The 21,650-nt window shown below is 42.2% G+C and overlaps 1 protein-coding gene across 16 annotated transcripts in view; it reads right to left on the bottom strand.

Annotated features, from left to right (window-relative positions):
- cpxm2 (carboxypeptidase X (M14 family), member 2) overlaps positions 1–19,408 on the bottom strand; it is a 55,608-nt gene extending 36,200 nt beyond the window's left edge. The window contains exons 1-7 of one of the 16 annotated variants that reach the window (XM_053639832.1): positions 19,119–19,408; positions 18,138–18,584; positions 17,956–18,035; positions 16,007–17,464; positions 14,284–14,362; positions 13,965–14,204; positions 7,048–7,128 (exon numbers count right to left, since the gene is read on the bottom strand). In XM_053639832.1, coding sequence (XP_053495807.1) covers positions 7,048–7,128; positions 13,965–14,109 — 226 coding nt within the window. In that variant the 5' untranslated portion in view covers positions 14,110–14,204; positions 14,284–14,362; positions 16,007–17,464; ... (1 more) ...; positions 18,138–18,584; positions 19,119–19,408. Of the gene's footprint in view, positions 1–7,047; positions 7,129–13,964; positions 17,465–17,955; positions 18,036–18,137; positions 18,585–18,826 lie in introns of all 16 variants that reach the window. The other 15 variants (XM_053639831.1, XM_053639820.1, XM_053639823.1 and 12 more) reach the window with 15 other exon arrangements.
- Between the last annotated feature and the right edge of the window lie 2,242 nt (positions 19,409–21,650).

The raw sequence follows: 21,650 nt of genomic DNA, 5'->3' as shown, positions 1-21,650 counted from the left end.
CGAGATCAGACAGCAGAGGGGTCGTTAAATGAGTCAGAGGTTTTACCAAAAATGTTAGATCATTTCTCTGGCAATGCCCTAAATATACAGTACTGTATGAAAGTCTTAGGTACCCTATTTTAAAACATTTTTTTTTAGTACATCGAGTCTGTACAAAAACATTTTACATTTCCAAACATTAGTTTTCCAGGAAAAAAATGTAATGCTACAGAAAATTATTTGCGTGTCAATAAAGAAAGCAGCGTATTATGTACGAGACTGCCTTTCAGACAAAAAACATGATGAAGGCTGCTGTGTTTCGCTGCAAAAAGTAAGACGCTCAGTAAAACGTACCAGCTAATTTCCTTATAAACCTGCACTAATTGTACCTAATGCCCTGTTTAGACTAGTGCGCTTTCATTTTAAAAACGCATAACTGTTGCTACGGTTACGCCTGTCGTCTACTCTACTCTGGAGACTTCTGGAAGCGTCGAAGACCCCGTTATAGTTGGAAAACTCCGGGCTCGCGTTTCAGTGTAAACAGACCAAAACGTTTTGAAAATGAAGGCGGGGCTTCGCCCACATTCGCGTCCCGATTGGGTCTCCTGGATCATCGTGTATCCTTCCCTGATTCGTCAAGCCTCTACCACATGACCGTTACGCTACCTCGATCGTATACACAACAACACGGAGACTGAACCGCGAGCTTTGCTGGCTTTGTCGTCATTCTTAGCCGCCATTGTGCAGTTCAATTCTGTATTTTATAATACTGCAGCTGCTACATGCGCAAGAGGCGAGCTACGATTAGAGCGAATCTTACCAGTATCAACTGATAGCTGAAACAAGGGACTCCATGCTGGGGTCAGGTCCTCAACAAAGAGCTGAAATAACATCAGGCCCACTAGACTTTTTGGTATGCAGCTTTCTAAAAATTTTAGTCACAGCACTTGATACCATACGATACTGGACCCCAGTATCCTCCCTCTGGTGGGTGGATGAATGAGGGGTAGCCTCATTCATTACAGAACCCCTCCCCTATCTACAAACACCTCCTGGTGCCCCCTTGGTCATAGTGCTGGGTGGTCACTGTATGCTTGGTGATATTCTTGGATCAGGGATGGGTCCAGTATGTCCTTGGCATCTACCCACGATCTCTCCTCTGGTCTGTAGCCCTCCCAGTCCAGCAAGTATGGCATCTGGCCCCTTCTTTGTCTGGAGTCCATGTTCACTTTGACCATATATGCTGGCACTCCATCAACTTCCAATGGAGATGGAGGCTCAGGATTCGTGGTCCCGGGGCCGGACACCGGGTGGACCTGTTTCAGCAAGGACACATGAAAAGAGGGAGAGATGCGGTAGGTATCAGGAAGCTCTAGTCGGTATGTTCTGGGTTTATTTGTCTGATAATTTTGAATGGACCAGGATAATGCAGGGTAGCCATAGATTGAGATCCCTTGTGGAGAACCAGACCCTCTGTCCCGGCTGATAATTGGGGTGGGACAGCTCCGCTGATCAGCCTGGATGCATTGGGCTCAGACTACTCGCTGCAACCAGACATGTGCACTGGTCCACACCCTCTCGCTCCTCCTGATTCACCGCTGGAACAGTAGATGGTTCCCCTGACCAAGGGAACATTAGGGGTTGGTAGCCCAGCACGCATTGGAAGGGGGTAAGTTCTGTAGAGGAATGAGTGGGGGAGTTCTGTGCATACTCAGCCCATGGAAGGAAATCACTCCATTTATCCAGCTCACGGCTGCAGTAGGTCTATGGGTATCTGCCAGTCTCCTGTTTCAGATGTTCCACCTGTCCACTGGCTTGGGGATGATAGCCTGAGGTGAGACTCATGTTGCTATCCAACTGTCCACAGAATGCTTGCCACAGCTGGGACATGAACTATGACCCTCGATCTGTGACGAAGTATTCTGGCAAATCATAGACCCTGAACATTTGGTGAAACAAAGCATTAGCAGTTTCCATAACAGTGACTAAACCCTTGAGAGGAACAAGTCTGCAAGATTTTGAAAAGCAGTCAATGATTAGCCGAATCTTGGTGAATCTGGAGTTTGGCAGGTCGGTGATGAAATCTATGGACTGGTGGGACCATGGTCTTTGGGGTATTGGCAGAGGCTGAAGTAAACCTGCTGGCAGTTCCCTAGGTGTTTTGGACTGAGCACATGTTGGACAAGCCTTCACATAGTGAGTCACATCGGAAATCAGAGTGGGCCACCAGAATGGGTTATGCACCAGCGTGATTGTCGTCTGGATACTGGGGTGTCCTGTGCTCAATGAAGTGTGGACCCACTGAATGGTTCTTAGACATAGGGCCTTCGGAACACAGTGCTTAAAAGGGGGGCAGTTGGGTGGTGATGGTTCATTCTGTTGTGCTCTCTGTATTTCTTCCATGATGTCCCAGCTGATGGGTGCAATGATGACTGATGGTGGAAGTATGCAATCAGGGTAAGGTTATGCATGGGGAGGATCGTGTCTGCATGAAAGTGCATGATTATTGCTACCAGGGCAGTAAATGACTGAAATTGAATCGAGTAAAGAACAATGATCATCGGGCTTGACGTAGATTCAGTCTTTTAGTTGCCTTTTTTTGGTTTTTATGGTCTGTGATGACTTGAAATTTATGAACTACCCCCTCTAGCCAGTGGCGCCACTCTTCAATGATGCCTTCATAGATAACAGTTCATTGTTCCCCACATGATAGTTGCGCTCTGCCAAGATCAGTTTTCTTGAGAAGAATGCACGGGGTAGAGTTTGCCTTGGGTGCTGTAAGGCTAGTGCCAAGCTGTTTGAACCTGGAGAGAACTACTCTCTGAGGAAAAATGACTCTCACAGGAATTAACACTCAAACTCTCTCCCACAGAATTAACATCCTCACCCAAGAAAACAGATGATGCTGAGTGGAGACAAGAAGCTCACACCCTACATTGCTTCCCTCTTCCTCTCTCCTCACACCCTTCTCTGAGTGGGGGCGAGAAGCTCACACCTTACATTACTTTCCTCTTCCTCTCTCCTCACACCCTTCGCTCTCTCTGTGTTGAAATCACCCTAAACTCACCCAAGGTCTATATGCATTACATAACATGTTTAATGTAAATAAGAAGTTGAATGTACATGTTTCACTGCCATGCAAAAAGGTCTCAGTGCATCTCGAAAATATGGTCTCACTAACTCAGCAGCAGTCCAAATAAAAATATTGCATGCCATTAAAGGCGTACCCTCCTGGGATCCCTCACACAAATTACCTTCTGGATGTAAATCAGGTACATCCTCCCACAGACATCAAAGCAATCCCAAATGCCAACTGGCCCAAATTCCAATTCTAATCACAAACAACACCATTTGATGAACCTACAGAGTATCTTGGTATTTAATGGAGAGCTGGCCAAAGATTGAGGGAATCTGTAGACAGAGACACCGTTGCTGTGTGTAGTTTTACTCTACCAGGTATGAAAGTTTTAGTATCTTATGTTGTATTATTATGTTTGAATTTGATTGGTAAGGTTGAGTAATGCTGTATGTAATTCTTTCTTCTTATTATTAGTAGCACTATTGGATTTGGATGTGTTTATACCTGGTTAAATTTTTTTTTTTTAGATTTGATTATATCCTGACTTATTCTGAAATCATTGACTCTAGTAGATTACATAGAGTCCTTGTTAATGCAAATCTGCGACCGGGTTAGTACAGGCTAAAATCCAGGTTTAGGTGGAGCACTGGGGCACGCCAACTGAGAATAACGTAATGAGATGTAATGAAGGTGGCAGGCAAATAGATTTGGTAAACCAAAAGACAGCCCAAGCAGGCAAACAAAACCATGGGTAAGAATCGGTAAATCCAAAAGATAGGAAATGGTCATAACATGAAGCAATAAACAGAAGGCAATGGAAATTGGCTCGGTAATGCAGGCAATGCAAACTAACAATACTTCGCAATGGTGTAATGGAAATGGCATGGTTTAAATATGGTAGCAAACAGGAAGTGAGTCGTGAAGAACATGTCCGTGATCAGTATTCAGGCGAGGGCTCCCGCTGGTGGGTGGATGAATGAGGGACAGCCTCATTCGTTACAACAATACAATACAATGTGATGTGATACAATACATTGTGATACGATGCGATACGATACCATACAATGCAATGCAATAAGATACGATGCGATGCGATACGGTATGATATGGTATGATACAATACAATACAATGCGATGTAATACGATACGATGCGATACGGTACGATGCAATACAATGCGATCTGATACAATACAATGAGATACGGTATGATGCGATGCAATACGATGCAATGCAATGTGGTACGATGCGATGTAATATGATATGATATGATACAATACAGTACAATGTGATACGATATGATGCAATACGCTGCGATACAATTCATTTTAGTATCCTCTGATCGATATGTGACTAGCATTGTTCAGACTGTGCTGGGCCTACCATTTATTTGTGAATTAATGAGGTACAGAAGGACTATTTTAAAAGTATCAGAGTTATGGCCTGTTAATAATCTGTTTATTATTGTTGATAGAGTCATTTCAATCGTTATCTTTTAATTTGATGCCTTGATCTAAATGATCTGATCATTATACCCCTACTAAAGATACAAGACATGTCGGTTTGATAGCACCACCCAAGCGACAAGGCAAAGTACATTTCAGTACGCCAAACTGTGGCACACCAGGCCATCGCAGAACATCATCAACACACTCATTCACACACTTATTAACACCTAGGTGCCATTAACCTAGGTCATGCAGACATTAACCCCAGCTCAGGATCGAACCAGAGACCCTGGAGCAATGAGGCTGCCCCAACGTTGGTGACACCCGACATGTGACCCGACATCAGGATCAAAATGAGATCAAATGCATCTCTGTAATAGAAATATTGTTTTTGATGTCTCAAGCCAAGGACATAAAATTTTAAAGTTTCCCTGGAAAAAAAAAATTTGTGTTTAAAATGGGTCACTTTGACCAGAACAGAACGTAAAAGTTAATAAGGATCACACGCAGTACTTGAGGGAAGCACAGTGAAGTCGGCTTTCGTGCCAAACCACACACACACGCACACACACACTTGGCAGAAACGGAAGTATTTCAGGAGTACATCAACAGCAGGACTGTTCTCGCAGGATATGAATCACATGAGTAGTGTGAGATTGTTGGCCATCGTTGTTTGAAGTGGGAAAAAAATATCAAAAATTATTGCTCCAAATTCTGAATCTTCATGTGCTTGCTTCAGTTCCTCTGAAGAACTTAACATGATGCTGAGATTATTTCAGAGATGAAACAGAAGTGTCAACGGTAAAATATTGCGTGTTTGAATACATTTTCATTAAACAGCTATTAAATCTACCGCCTAAAGACGTTCGGGTGAATGGGACAGTTACTTTGACGACAGTACGATGTACAGCAACCTGCTGCGAATACAACCGCAAAGTGGGTTTGAGAAAATAAAAAGTATTTTCCCCTGAAAACATTGACAGACATCTGGAATACTCAAAGCAGATTTTTATATAAATGTAAAAATCCTTAAGTACTGAAGTGTGTGTTCTGAGAGTGCTAAAGGATTCTTGGCTTTTCTGCGGCTGTGCATCTTCACTTGTGTTTTTATTCCATGGTAACGACACATCATCCGGACTTTAAACTGTGCGACTCAGCATCTCCGAGGCGTGAGGCGTTCCACATAAGGTTCTGCTATTACTGATATGCAGACTCACTTCCACACACACACACACACACACACACACACACACACACACACACACACTACACGGTTTCACATACAAGTCTCAGATATTTGTTTTTATGTGATGAACATGATTGTGTAAGGTGTTGCTCCTAAACAGCAGCAGACCTTTTTTTTTTTGCTGAGGAACTGAAGTCAAGGAACTCTAGCCAAGAAACTAGTCCAGGAAATTTTAGTTCATGAACTTCAGCTCAATGTAAAATCTAGAACTAAGGCCAGAAACGTTTATCCCAGAATTTAAAATTTAACATAAGTTAGAGACATGGGCTTTTAGCCTAGAAGCCGAGATCTGAAACCTTTAGCCAAGAACATAATCTGAGGGATTTTAAACCCAGAATTAAGACCAGTAACTTTAGCCCAGCATTTAGGCTCAGAAACATTTCATCCAGAACTTAAGATCAGGCGCTTTAGCCTAGAACTTAAATCCAGAACTTAAGATCAGGCGCTTTAGCCTAGAACTTAAATCCAGAACTTAAGATCAGGCGCTTTAGCCTAGAACTTAAATCCAGAACTTAAGATCAAGCACTTTAGCCTAGAACTTAAATCTAGAACTTAACATCAGGTGCTTTAGCCTAGAACTTAAATCCAGAACTTAAGATCAAGCGCTTTAGCCTAGAACTTAAAATCAGGTGCTTTAGCCTAGAACTTAAATCTAGAACTTAAGATCAAGCACTTTAGCCTAGAACTTAAATCTAGAACTTAAGATCAAGCACTTTAGCCTAGAACTTAAATCTAGAACTTAACATCAGGTGCTTTAGCCTAGAACTTAAATCCAGAACTTAAGATCAGGCGCTTTAGCCTAGAACTTAAATCCAGAAAAATAAGTCCAGGAACTTGTCCCTTTAACTTTAGTCCAAGGACTTTTAGCTTCTAAACTGCACAGGAAGTTCAGCCTAGATCTTAATCTCAGGAACTTAAAGCACAGTATTTAAACACATGAACTTTAAACTTGGAACTGAAGATCATAAACTTAAGTCTAGAACTTCAGGTGTTTTAAAGCCAGAACCTAAGATCAGGAACATTTAGGCCACATTTTAAGCCTAGAAACTTTTAGCCAATCGCAAAGCTTCCAGCATGGAGGGCTATTGTCCAATCAGAACAACTACAACCTACAACTTACACATGCTACCCCTACATGTAGATGATTCCCTACGACTCTTTGAATATACCCGTCAAAACATTTTAACATTAAATGAATCTATAAAGAATTGTTTAATTAAATACATTATTAAAGAAAGCATTTTAAAGTACTTTGGAACTGCATGCACACTAATTTTGAATTTAAGACAGAACGTACCCACGCTCTCGGAACGGTAATGTCCGTCTGCTTCACTGATGCTGTTAGCAGTCTTGTCAGCTTTCTTGTTTGAAGATTTCACTGAAAATAAACAGAATAAAGATTTCAACAGCTGGGTATAAAATGGGATTTGTAGGCTGTTCATGAGGCTGTTAGTATACGGTTGTGTGTCGTTAGCCTTTAAACACTGTTTTGGACATAAACGTTACAGGAGTTTTGAAAACACTGCTGTTTACAAAGATCTCATGCTTAGAGAGATAACATATTTCAGAACAATCTCGTGTTTCTGGAGCTAGAACATAGAAATGTGCACTACAGAACCACCATCAGGTCTGACCAGGGTTCCTCCAGAACAACCTCCAGACCAACACATGGACTTTAATTCATCCTTGTTTTCATATAACATGTTTCCAATGCTGCTGATGGTGTATTTTAAAAGCTTAGGCGCATCTGGTATGGACACACTGTGGTTCTTCCATGGTTCCTTCCTTTATTGTGCATTGAGAGTCCATCATTTCATTTAGTTAGATCTGTAATTTCACTTATCTTGATTTTTTTTTTTCACCTTTGTCCTCATTTATACATTTAACCTTCTTGCAAGTGGTCTTAAAACACCCACTGAGACTTACTGCTAATTTCTGGCTTTAGAACTAAACTTGGTTTGGTTAGTCACTGAAATGCAGAACATTTCTACCAATTTTTTTTGTCCTCTGTCTTGAAGAAGAAGAAAAACCCTTACAAAACTGACTGTATTTACAGCACTCTAAGAGGAAACAGGTGCCGCATCCTTGCGACCAAACCCATGATCAAATATAATAATACATGGCTTCCATGTGGCGCAACAGATTGCAAGTTCAAAAGTTTTCTCCAATTCGAATCCTAATGATGCCAAAGTCATCCATGGCCAGGAGTCGAGAGAGCGAAATTGGCTGTGCTGTCCGGGCGAGTGGGATGTACTCCATCTCCCCTGTCAATCACAGTTCAATTCAATTCGAATCAATTTTACTTCCACATATTACATCATTTTTGTGTAACTGCCCATTTTACTGTCCATATAACAATACATTTTTGACTCTTGAATCTGATCCAGAATGCTCCCTGAGTTCTCCTACATCATCCCACTGCAGCCTTCCCTCCCTCCACTGGATTCCTTTATTCTGCTTCATCAAATTTAAAACACTGACGCTCACAAACAAAGCCAAATATGGACCATCACACCCGACTCTGCGCCACGCCCCCTCTGACTCGAGAACATCTCTCGAGGTACACAGAAGATCTGCTTCATCCATCTCTTCACCAAGCACTTTGGCACTAATTTAAAAAAGGGGTTTTGTAATGATTCCTCTCTAACAGGGTTGTAGCTCGACGGTAACGGCTCAATGATAGCAGTGTGAAGCAAGGATGTTGTTCTGTGGCTTGCTGACCCTGACAAGAACACCATAGCACCACCACCTGGTGACTTCTTATAAGATGTCATCCCACCTTCTGCTGGCTTCATGGAGGACATCGTTGCTTTTACATCTGCTGACCTGGAACCTATCCCATGGATAGCATGGGGCACAATAACATACACATTCACACACCCATTCATCCTGTGGACAAGCCACTTAGTCTACCATGCATGTCTTTGGACTGGCGGTGGAAACCGGAGTACCCGGAGGAAACCCCAGGGTGCCAATCACATACACCCACACACCTATTCATACACTACAGACACTGTGGACATGCCAGTCAGCCTACCATGCATGTCTTTGGACTGGGGGAGGAAACCGGAGTACCCGGAGGAAACCCCCACAGCACGGGGAGAACATGCAAACTCCGCACACACAGGGCCACGGTGGGAATCAAACCCCCGACCCTGGAGGCGTGAGGCGAACGTGCTAACCACTAAACCACCGTGCGCTCCCGTGTGCATCCTGTTTTAATTCATTTTCAATTTAAAAAATTAATTTAATTCCGATTATGTTGATTTCTGTTTGTATCCTGGTTATGACCCTCACTTGATCTGATGGCTGAATGCTTAGAGTCAACGTTCCGTTACATGCTAGAAGAAAAATAATGAAAAATAATTAGAGAGAAAAATCTAGCACCCTGGTATAACAATTACACACGCACCTTAAAACAGACCACGCAACAATTAGAACGTAAATGGTGTCAAACCAAATTGGTAGCATTTCAAACAGCGTGGAAGGAGAGCCTACTGAACTATAGTAAATCTCCTAGCGCTGCTAGATCAGTATATCTCTCCACATTAATTCAAGATAACAGAAACAATCCTAGATTCTTATTTAATACTGGAGCAAAATTAACTAGGCACAAATCCAGCACAGAAACAGGCACACAATCAGTATAAAATAGCAAAGATTGCATGTATTTTTTCATTAGCAAAATTGAAAATATTAGACATGAAATTCAAACTATTACATTTTAAACCAGACAGTCTTATAACTAACCCTGTAGATAATCATATAGTAACATCAGATCAACGATTAGAATGTTTTACTCCCCTTAGAGAGACCGAACTAATTTCATTAATCTCTTCATCAAACTCATCAACTTGTATACTAGATCCATTACTTACATGTTTCTTCAAATAGATTATTCCAGAAGTAACCACACCCCTTCTAAAATAATCAGTTCTTCCCTTAGCACTGGCTGTGTACCTAAATCATATAAATTAGCAGTTATTAAACCCCTGATTAAAAAACCTGACCTCGACCCCTGTCAACTGTCCAGCTATAGACCGATATCAAATCTCCCCTTCATCTCCAAGATCTTAGAAAAGGTTGTACACAGCAGTTATGCTCGTACCTACATAGGAACAACATTCATGAAATGTATCAGTCAGGATTTAGACCTCATCATAGCACAGAGACAGCGTTAGTTAAAGTAGTAAATGACCTTCTACTGACCTCTGATCAGGGTTGTGTCTCGCTGCTTGTGTTGCTCGACCTTAGTGCAGCTTTTGATATATAGATCACACTATTCTCCTTGATAGACTAGAAAACGTTGTTGGCATTAAGAGAACAGTCCTCTCCTGGCTCAGGTCTTATCAGACCGATCGTTATCAGGTCGTAGATGTAAATGGAGACGTCTCCACACATACCGAGGTTAAGTTTGGTGTTCCACAGGGTTCTGTTTTAGGCACGCTGCCTTTTTCATTATATACGCTACCCCTGGGTCAAATTATTCGTAAACATGGAATTATCTTCCACTGTTATGCTGATGATACACAGCTGTATGTTTCAGCGAAGCCAAAGGACAGACAGCAGCTTAATAAAGTTGAGGAATGTGTAAAGGATGTTAGACGTTGGATGCTTATTAACTTCCTTTTACTTAATTCTGATAAGACAGAAGAACTTGTACTAGGACCACGTGTAGCTAGAAGTAATCTTTCTGATCTCACAGTAACTCTGGATGGACTTTCTGTGTCATCATGTGCAGCAGTTAAAGACCTTGGAGTGATTATTGACTCCAGTCTATCATTTGATGCTCATGTAGATAATATTACTAGGATAACCTTCTTTCATCTCAGAAATATTTCTAAGATAAGAAATATATTGTGACTACATGATGCAGAAATATTAGTTCATGCTTTCGTCACCTCTAGACTAGATTACTGTAATGCCTTACTGTCTGGATGTTCCAGTAGGATCCTGACCCTTTCTGCTCTCCAGACCTGCCTGATCCATCCTAAAGCCCTACTTCTGGTTGGAGCTCTCATCAACTGGAGGCTACATTCTACTACTGAGTATGGTCCCAAGTGGTGCAGCCTGCAGATTGCTGAAGATGGCGCCACTTGAAGTGCCATGGAAATGGTTTTGGACCTCAATTCCACATGGACGTTCTCGCTGTGGTTGCTGGGACTACGGTTGTCTTAGCGATGGCCTTGGGACTGTGTTATACTCGGGTCTCCTTTAGTGAACCGTGGACTAGTTCAACAAACAGACTTCATATTAAACCATAATGAACTTTCTGTTACTTTCACACTATCAGTCATTACCCAGATGAGGATGGGTTCCCTTCTGAGTCTGGTTCCTCTCAAGGTTTCTTCCTCATATCATCTCAGGGAGTTTTTCCCTCACCACCGTCACCACCGTTTCGCTCAATAGAGATAAATTCACACACTTAAAATCTCTATCCTGTGTTTATATGTTTCTGTAAAGCTGCTCTGAGACAACGTCCAATGTTAAAAGCGCTACACAAATAAAATTGAACTGGTGTTTCCTTTTTACGATTACGGATTATCCCAGTTTGTTTCTGCCTGTACTTTAAACTTGACAGTGATCAACTCACCTCATCCCACATTAGTTACCACAAGAATTTGCAAACAATTATAATTTTTTTAAATAACAAACAGAAATGCCAGGCTTTTTTTTAAATCCATTTATAGTTATGTTTAATGTCGCGAACCCTGTCCAGGGTGTACCCCGCCTTGTGCCCCGTGCTCCCTGGGATAGGCTCCAGGTTCCCCGTGACCCTGAAAAGGATAAGCGGTTGAAGATGGATGGATGGATTCATGTCGTGACACATCCATGAAACAAGTTAGTTCTTGTTATCACTTGCGTCACAGCAGCTATAAAATTACAGCTTTACCATAAACTCTTACAAAGAAATCTCGACACTACAGATCAGGCGATCGATGCTGTTTAATCATAACAGTAACATCATTACTGAATTCTCATCACGTAGTCTGTGCTGAATCTGGGAGAAACAGACGCTCAGCAGCTGCAGAACTGACGGTGGTGTTGGAGAGAGAACACAAAGCGAGTGAACGACACTTTTACGAGACGAGAAGCTGTGTTGGATTTAAACCGGCCGGAGCCGTGTGAGTGAGAGTGAGAGTACAGTAGAGTTTCGATGGAAAAGGTTTCAATCTGTGATCCTGTGCTGAACTTTTAAACCTGATGACATGGCATTACACATTTAAACAGTCATATCCCATTCCATCTTTTTTCTCAGAACAGAACTGTTCCTTATAGGTTCTGTCTCATTGGCCAGAAGGTTGTGAGTTTAAATCTCACCAGCATGGATCTCCACGGTGACTCACTGTGGATTAAAGTTCCCTCTAATTGAATAAGCGTAACGTATTTCCCTTGCGGTTTCCGCCCGAGCTCACTTTTCTGACCACACACATCCCCGCATAATGTCATTATCAAACCCACTGAGTGCACGTGTGAGAGCGCAGTGATCAGGTTCAGTCATCTGACTGATGATTTAGTGATTGTTTATTCTGGCCTTAGCATGGAGGAGTGAGGCAACTGCGCCAACACCAACACTCTCACACGCTTGATGTGATTTATACAGGCAGAGGAGTGTGTGTTCTCAGAGGAGGAGTGTGTATTCTCCAGATCCTCTCTGTTTATTCTGCTCTTTAATGTGGCAGAGTGATTGAGGTCCATCTTTCCTCCCCGTTGTTTATTTTCCCCCTGTGTGAAGTCTGACGGTAGCCTAATGGACTGCGCAGCAATATATCAAAGGTATTATTGCATAAAAGCTATATTAGGTGAATAGACACGTCACTAAAGAGGCTCTGTACAAAATTACACATTCGAGTAGATATTCACGTTCAAGGGCTGATACAGCATACAGTCGCTCTACAGAACAACGGTGCGGGATAAACTAGACCGAGTAATTGTACGCTCAGTAATTACACGTCTGCTTCTGTAAGGCTTCTGCCATGGATTAGGAAAACCCTTCAATTAAGATACTACCGTCTCTAATTCCCAAGTGTTACAGGGATAAATAACACCGGATCACTGACTGTGTACTTCCTGGAGGCGGAGCTTGCTGCTCTCTAAATCCCAAATGTGCCCCAATACAGAGAATCCAGGATTACGGCCATGTTTATTGCCCGTATAAACATGTACAATACGTCTACACGTGTACTCAATATCACAGGTTCTCAAACACGTGACCTGATAAATCTGCTTGTGCAGCATTTACGGAAGGAGTCTCCAGTGTCAGCGCTTTGTATCAGTCAGAGGTAAAGCTGTCACTTTTATTTTTTTTTAAGTTCTTACATTTTTAGGAGTTTACACTTTTTTCTTGTTTCTCAGGAACATGACAGGCTGTGCCTGATTTTTCAAATCCGGTCCAACCATAGAGCATTAACTGGTGGTTGCTAGGGTGTCGCTAGGTGGTTTCTAAGGTGTTGTTAGGTCAGTGCTAGGGGTTTGCTTGATGGTTGCTATGGTATCCCAGGTAGTTGGGGTTGCTTACTAATACTACAGTAGATGGTATTTCAGGTGGTTATCAGGGTGTTGCTACGTTATCTCTGGCGGTTACGTGAAGGTTGATAGGTGGTCTCGAGGTGTTCGCTATGGTATTCCAGGTAGCTTTTAGGGTGGTTTCTAAGGTGTCGTTAGGTCAGTGATAGGGAGTTGTTAGATGATTGCTGTGATATTATAGGTGGTTGCTAGAGTGTTGATAAGCAGATGTTGTATTATCCCTGGTGGTTGCTAGGGTGTTCCTAGATGGTTGCTGACATCTAAGGTGCTGTTCGGTGAATGCTAGGGTAGAATGGAGTTTACATGTTGCGCTTCTCATGACAAGCTGTGTTATTTTGACTTCACGAGAGAGAATAAAGAGAGCATGGTGAGGGAACTGTTTATAGCCGCTATAACGTAAGTGAGACCACGAACTCGTCTCGTGAACGTTCCACGACATTAAACGTAAAGATAACTATGTAAAAATGATGACTTTTATAAATGCTTGGCGAGTTGTTGCGGTATAAGTGGAATAAAACACTTCAGGACGCGCTGTTGTAGGAAAATAAACTTCAGGGAGTACTACATCACCCCACCCTGTTAGTGATTATTTTACTATAACAGCACCACACACAGGGGTTTATTCCTTCCTTCACATATGACATTTTTAGAAACCATGGCTTGTTCACAGTCATGTGTAAAGGTTACCTGACTTTGTCTTTCCTCCAGCTGGTTTCCCCGAGGTTTTGGGCTTGTTGTGGACGGGTGGTGTGGAAAGTTCATGACCTTCCACTGAGCTCTCCTCCAGGACAGGAACGCGGTAATAATGTTCCCTGCTCAAGAACTCCTGCATGTAATAATCCTCATCTTCATGCGGGAATCCCCCAGAGACCTCCACAAACAATCCCACAATGCCAAGCAGCGAGAGAGCGAAGAGAGTAGGATGTCCTGGTACAATGGAGAGGAAGGACACCATCATCTTCTCTCCTTGTCTCTCCTTTTCTGTCCTCTTTTCCCTTCTTCTCACCTTTTATGTTTTTTTCCTCTCTTTTCTGTCTTCTTTCCTCTCGTCTCTCTCTCTCTCTCTCTCTCTCTCTCGAAAATCTCTGAGTGAGAGAGAAAGTTTTCAGACTTCTCGAGATCCTCAATGAAAACTAGTGAGCCAAGAGGACCTTGAGAGGGATAGAGCAAAAGAGAGAGAGAGACATAGAGACAGAGAAAAAGAGGGAGGGACTGAAAAAAAGGATATTATAAATGTAAGAAGAGACCGCACGGAGTAAAGCACTTTAAAGCAGGTGGTCGAAGCTGAAGGGTATTTTTTTTTTTTTTTTTGGGGAAAGAGTTGGAAAGGTAAAAGTGTTTAACCTTTGCTCTCCTCAGAGAAGACATGTGGCATAAAAAGACAATTAGAGATGGATGACGAGAGAAAAGGAATGAGGTTTTAACAAAAAGTAAGACAAGAGATAGACAGAGAGAGAAATGAAACATACAGACTTGGAGAAACCAGGCTGTAACCCTAACCCATCTGTCTCAGAGCCTTCCTTCCTTTATTTTCTCAGAAGGAGTTAAAAAGAAGCACATACGGAGCAAATAAAATGGGAATGGAGAGAGGGGGAGAGAGAGAGAGAGAGAGAGAGAGAGAGAGAGAGAGAGACAAAGACAGAGAGTTAGAGAGAGGGAGAGAAGTGAGAGAGTGAGAGACAGTGAGAGAGTGAGAGAGAAAGAGAGAGAGAGAGAGAGAAAGAGAGAGAGAGAGACAGTGAGAGAGAGAGAGTGAGAGAGAAAGAGAGAGAGAGAGAAGAGAGAGAGAGACAGTGAGAGAGAGAGTGAGAGAGAGAGACAGTGAGAGAGAGAGTGAGAGAGAGAGACAGTGAGAGTGAGAGAGAGACAGTGAGAATGAGAGAGAGTGAGAGAGACAGTGAGAGAGAGACAGTGAGAGAGACAGTGAGAGAGAGAGGGACACTGAGACAGTGAGAGAGAGAGAGAGAAGAGAGAGAGAGTGAGTGAGAGAGAGAGAGAGAAGAGAGAGAGAGTGAGTGAGAGAGAGAGAGAGAAGAGGACTGCAGTTGCCTTTAATACTCACAGGAGTGGAAGTATATAATAAATAATAAATTCAGTGTATAATAGGAAATGAATCCATTATTCAGGATGAACAGATAAGGGCAGAGCAATGCGATGATATAATACTGATATTGTGATAAACTATGGCACGATACACGTTTCTGAGGCATCGCCCATATCGTGATATCTTGGTATAATTGTGTTTGTTTTTTTGTTTTACATTTCTTCAAAATAATTACACAGTGCTGAGAAACAGCGTACTTGATGTTCCATTTTGTAATAAAACAACACTTTCTATGAAGGTCAGATTTATAATGAACTATAAACACATTCATATCCGGTAATAATGCAGTCGTCAGGAATTCTACACATCATCACAGTATAATCGTTTACAACACTGCGTTACACTTTATGGCTATCGTTATTATGTATTATGTTATTGTGCTTAGATTATCAGGAAATCACAGAACACAGCTTTACCACTTCTGAAAGAATCTAGACCTAATAATGCGCTATGCACACTGCTGGGAAGTGTAAAGCCAGAACACCCATACTGACCTCCTGTCCACCACCGAAAGCCCGGACCATGGAGCGATGGAAGAAGGTGGTCTGGTCTGATGAATCAGGTTTTCTTTTACATCATGTGTAGGCCGGGTGTGTGTGTGTGTGTGTGTGTGTGTGTCGCTTACCTGTGATAGAGATGGCACCAGGATGCACTATGTGAAGAAGGCGAGCTGGTGGAGGCAGTGTGATGCTCTGGGCAATGTTCTGCTGGGAAACCTCGGGTCCTGCATTCATGTGGATGTTACTTTGACACGTAGCACCTACCTAAACACTGTCGCAGACCGAGTACACCTCTTCATGGCCACGGTGTTCCCTAATATCAGTGTCCTCTTTCAGCAGGATAACGCTCCCTGACACAACGCACACACTGTTCAGGAACGGTTTGAGGAACACGACAAAGAGTTCAAGGTGTTGACTCGACCTCCGAATTCCCCAGATCTCGATCCGATCCAGCGTCTGTGGGACGTCCCGGACAAACAAGTCCGATCCACGGAGTCCCAACCTCACATCTTACAGGACTTAAAGGATCTGCTGCTGACGTCTTGGTCCCAGACACCACAGCACACCTTCCACACAGTCCAGTGTTCAATCAGTGTACAATCATTTATGAATGCATTATAACAGATTATGAATGTATGCCTACAGTATCATCAAACACTGTGCTGTGCTGCAGAAATATCTCTGCTATGTTATTTTGGTCAAATCACCCAGACCTAGAACAGATACGAACTCCGACATGAACACAGGTGTGAAGAAAATTCACACTGCTCAGGGCTTTGTGTCATGAGTGCTTTGCTCCAGTCGCCCCGACCTCAACTCTGCCTCACTGAGCTCCAGTATAAAAGCATCCTTCTACCATACTTCTGTAAAAACTGCTGAAAATTTTATAAAAGAACTGTTCTTTTATTTATTGAGCCGATGATCAAAATAGCTCTCCACACACATGCTGTGGATCTGTGCTGGGGCCTTCAGAAAAGAACAAACAAGCATTTTGAAAGTATTAACTGATTGTGCATGTTGGTGCCACAGGGTGTGTGGTTGAGACCGATTATCATCTCGAGTGATGTAGCTGAGGTTGAGGAACTGTCCGAGTTGAATGGAGGAGTGGAATAAAGTCATGTTTTTTGCGTCCTTAAAGAGCGTGAAGGATTCTAACGTGAGAGAAGATTGGTTCAATATGAAGGAGCTTGGCCGTTTAGGGCTTTATAGTTGAGCAGCAGTATTTTAGAATCGATATGGAACATCTCGCAGCATCAATTTTGTCCAAAGCGGATGACGATAAAACACTGCATCCTCACGCAGGAGCAGTTCTACAGGGCAAACCAGAGGAGCCAATGGAAGCACTGAAATTTGATTGGCCACCCCAGTGTACCACCCCTGCCCCCCCAACCCCCACCCTCATCCCTCCTAGTACTACTGTGAGTGAAATCCTTCCAAAAACCCTCGGATTTGTAAAAAGTATTCCAGATCTGATCCGATCTGATACAGCGACAGAGTTTCAGGCAGTCGTCTCAGTCTCAGGTGGATGTTCTATGAATCATGACACTTTCTACAGAGGTGCCAACATCGCAAACACGAAATTCCTGTCAGGCAGAGAGAGAGAAAAAACAGAATTTCAGCAGAACAACAGGAGCGTAGGTCGATGGAACACGGCAGCGAATTGTTCAGGATGTCCATCAGTAAGAAACAGTAAGAAAACCCAAACGTTCCAGGAAATCACTTGTTTTTTAACAACATAGCACAAAGCTAATAGTGGCACAGCTAGGCAGATCGCTCCCAGCGCACTAGCTAAAACATTCAGCCTTGTTAAAGAATCTGCAGAGTGAGTTTCGTGTCCTTGAGGCTGATTATCATGAGATAACGTATGAAGCCGGGGCAGGCCCTTGGCTGTAGAACTTTCAGGAACGATGACGTTTCAGTTTTCTTGTATTTAGTTGTCTACAAATTAACCGAATTAGCTACAAGTCTTGGACGGGTCTTTGATGGTATTACTTTCATGATGACATAGGATGGAGCTGAGCTGTCAAATGATGCATGTTTTCAAAATTTCCTGCCAGTACGATCAACTACAAACCTTTTATTTAAATATTTCTGGCTGAAGACAAGCTCAACGTTCTTCCCTGAAGATTCGTCTGCTCTGACGCCTGGACCTGCCTAGACATGGATGCAATTTTCACATTAGAAGAGCAGCAAGGTAGAAAATCAAACTGCGCGTGTGTGTGTGTGTGTGTGTGTTGTGTAATGATGTGATCGCACTCGCTTAAAGCCCGGTGTCAGAACACATCACATCAACGAGTGCTGAAGAGTCGGTTCAATTCCCGTCCAACACACACCCACGTCCAACATCACGTCTCCCGGCTTACAGTAAATCCATACCAAATCCTTCAAGCTTTCCAACAATCATCACGCTGGCCGCGTCGTCTTTTCGGCCGTGTTCCAAACGCAGCGCAGAAAGAGCAGGAGGAAAGAATGGATGTACAGTGTTAACAGAGGGAAAGAGCGTGTTCGAGACAGAGGGAGACTCGTTTCAGTTCAAAGCTCCTGCTTCATTACGTCTTATTCTCAGCGTGGGAGGAAGACCGGCTCGTGCTCGACCTTAGCGTGTGAGCTGAGTGTGTGTGACACATGCATGCACACACACACACATACACACACACACAAACTCTCTCACACACACCCCCAGGCTCAGAGACGGACAAATACCTGAATATATGGAGGAGGATGAAGCCAGGCATACAACACGAGACGCACACACACACACACACACACACACACACACACACACACACACACACACACACTCAGGTTCACCATTTTTATTCCAATCCAACATTTAATACAAAGCAGATTTTTGCATCAGATTTGATTTCAGAGATAAAATAATAAAGTAAACTCATAAACTCCTCTCCACCCAAGCATTCGACTAACAACACCCTAGAAGTCACCTGGAATACCATAGCAACCACCTAGCAACACCCTAGCAACTACCAGGGGATAACATAGCAAATGCTTAGCAACACCTTAGCAACAACCCGTAATTCCTTAACCACTTAGTAAGTGCTCGGCAGCCACCTGGGATACAATAGCAACAACTCAACAACCCAGTAGCACTGCCCTAACAACACCTTAGAAACCACCTTGCAACACCCTAGCAACCACCTGGAATATCACAGCAATCATCTATCAACAACCTAGCACTGCCCTAACAACACCTTAGATACCACTAAATAACACTACCTGGAATACCATAGCAAACACCTATCAACCTTCTAGCAACCAGCCGGGACAACACCCTAGCAACCACCTGTAATTCCATAACAACGTAGTAAGTGTTCGGCAACCACCTGGGATACCATAGCAACCACCCAGCAACCCCATAACATTGACCTAACAACACCTTAGATACCACTTAGCAACCTCCTAGCAACCACCTGGGATAACTTAGCAACACCTTAGCAACCACCTGAAATTCCAAAGCATCCAGCTATTAAGATCCTAGCAACTACCTGGGATACCATAGCAACCACCCAGCAACCACCAAAGACCTTAGAAACCACTTGTTAGTGTTTTATGGTTGGACTGGATTTCTCACAGAGCTGTGTACTTGTGTATTGTGTTTTATATACCAAAATAGTAAACACTGTAAATTATATAATATTATATCTTTATATTATTTTATATTCTATTATATTACATCATATCATATTATATTATATTATATTATATTATATTATATCATATTATATTATATCATATTATATTATATCATATTATATTATATTATATCATATTATGTTATATTATATTATATCATATTATATCATATTATATTATATTATATTATATTATATTATATTATATTTAATCAGAAGTAAAATTTAAAGTTTATCTGTTGGATTGGAGTCAGTCCCTGAAATGTGAATTCTTTTCTGTCCTTCATCTCATTCCTCTGCACTAAATCACTACAGTGACATGAAATCCCACCGAGAGCAGAAGGATATTAACTCACTCCACAGGTATGCGTTTAAAATCAGTACCAGGACCAAAAAACCGCTGAGTGAATAAAAACCAGCAGTCTGAGCCGATGCTGAGTTTCAGCTGCAAAAGGAACTTCATTTTCACTTGCTGATAAAATCAGCTTCTGGCTGCCGCTGGACAAGAAAACAAACTTCATATACGAACTACAGCAACTACAACAACACATTGTGCATCGCACGGTACTGGACAATTCGATGAATATGTCAATTACAAAAGCCCCGCCCCTTATACTGGTAAACTGGTGTTGCATTGGCCTGCGTTTGCATATTAAAACATGATGAGTGTTATTTTATTTACACGACGCTCGAATAAAATCCTCCAATAGGAGGAATTTTAAAAAGTCTACAGTGACATTGAGATGCCTTATAGCATGCGCATTTCATTTTTAAAACCAGCAAGTGGAAGAAAACCAACTACATTTTTCCAAAGATCACTTTTTACTTCTCCTTCAGTAGCGCTTTATTCAAACGATCATTCTTTTAGGGCTGACGTTTCAGCAGATGTTTTTATTTTCATTTGGATTGCTCCATCCATCTTTGGACTTGAGCAAATATGTGACCTAAAAGCCTTGGTGAAGCGGATTCCTGCAGGTGCCTGTGTTAGACCTGTGCTTTTTTTGGGGGGTTATTATTTCCAAAAGAAACATCTGGAGGCAGACATGAACTGCTCTACTTTTGAACCAAAGAGGAAATTAATTATTTAACACCCACTGTAATTGAACCATTAAAACTCCCCTTGAATACCAAATTGGTATTTCAGAGCTTTTTCTTATGACGGTTACGTCAGTAAATGTAGAAAAATTTCAATTCAATTTAATTCAATTTGATTTGTGTAGCGCTTTTAACAGTGGACGCTGTCTCAGAGCAGCTTTACAGAAACATATAAACACAGGATGGAGATTTTAAGTGTGTGAATTTATCCCTATTGAGCGAGACGGTGGAGACGGTGGTGAGGAAAAACTCCCTGAGATGATATGAGGAAGAAACCTTGAGAGGAGCCAGACTCAGAAGGGAACCCGTCCTCATCTGGGGAACGACGGATAGTGTGAGAGTAAAAGAAAGTTCATTATGGTTTAATATGAAGTCTGTTTGTTGAACTAGTCCACTGTTCACTAAAGGAGACCTGAGTGTAGGACTGTATGTGGTCATTGCAGTCCCAAGGCCATCGCTAAGGCAACCGTAGTCCCAGCAACCACAGCGAGAACGTCCATGTGGAATTGAGGTCCAAAACCATTTCCATGGTACTTCAAGTGGTACCGTCCTTAGCGATCTCCAGAATGTAGCCTCCAGTTGATGAGAGCGCCATCCAGAGGAAGAAAAATTAGTTTTTAATTTCCTAGTTCGTCACTTCTTGTAGCATGACTAACATTTTTTGATGACTCATCCTGTACTGTTGTTGTGTTCGTTCAATTTATTGATCTTTTCTCATAAAGCCCAAGTGTTATCATCTTGAACAACATTTACACCCTCTCATCTGTGAAGCTCAATCAGTTCAAAATCCGAACACCATGATGCTCCCAGATGAATGTTTTATGATTATGGTTTCTGTATACATAAACCGAAACCTGTAATTACAAACAGATATTTTTAAAAAGAAAAAAAACCCATACATATACAATCTAAAAACAGGCCAAACGGAAACAAATAAACCAAGGAACAATCAGGCTCAGAAAAGCGCTGGAGTTTGGCTAGAGTTCACAAGGACAAACAAATGTGACTGAGGATACAGTGG

This window comes from Ictalurus furcatus, chromosome 13 (assembly GCF_023375685.1).
Source record: "Ictalurus furcatus strain D&B chromosome 13, Billie_1.0, whole genome shotgun sequence".
NCBI classification, from domain to species: domain Eukaryota; kingdom Metazoa; phylum Chordata; class Actinopteri; order Siluriformes; family Ictaluridae; genus Ictalurus; species Ictalurus furcatus.
This window is presented reverse-complemented; position numbering and strand designations above follow the sequence as displayed.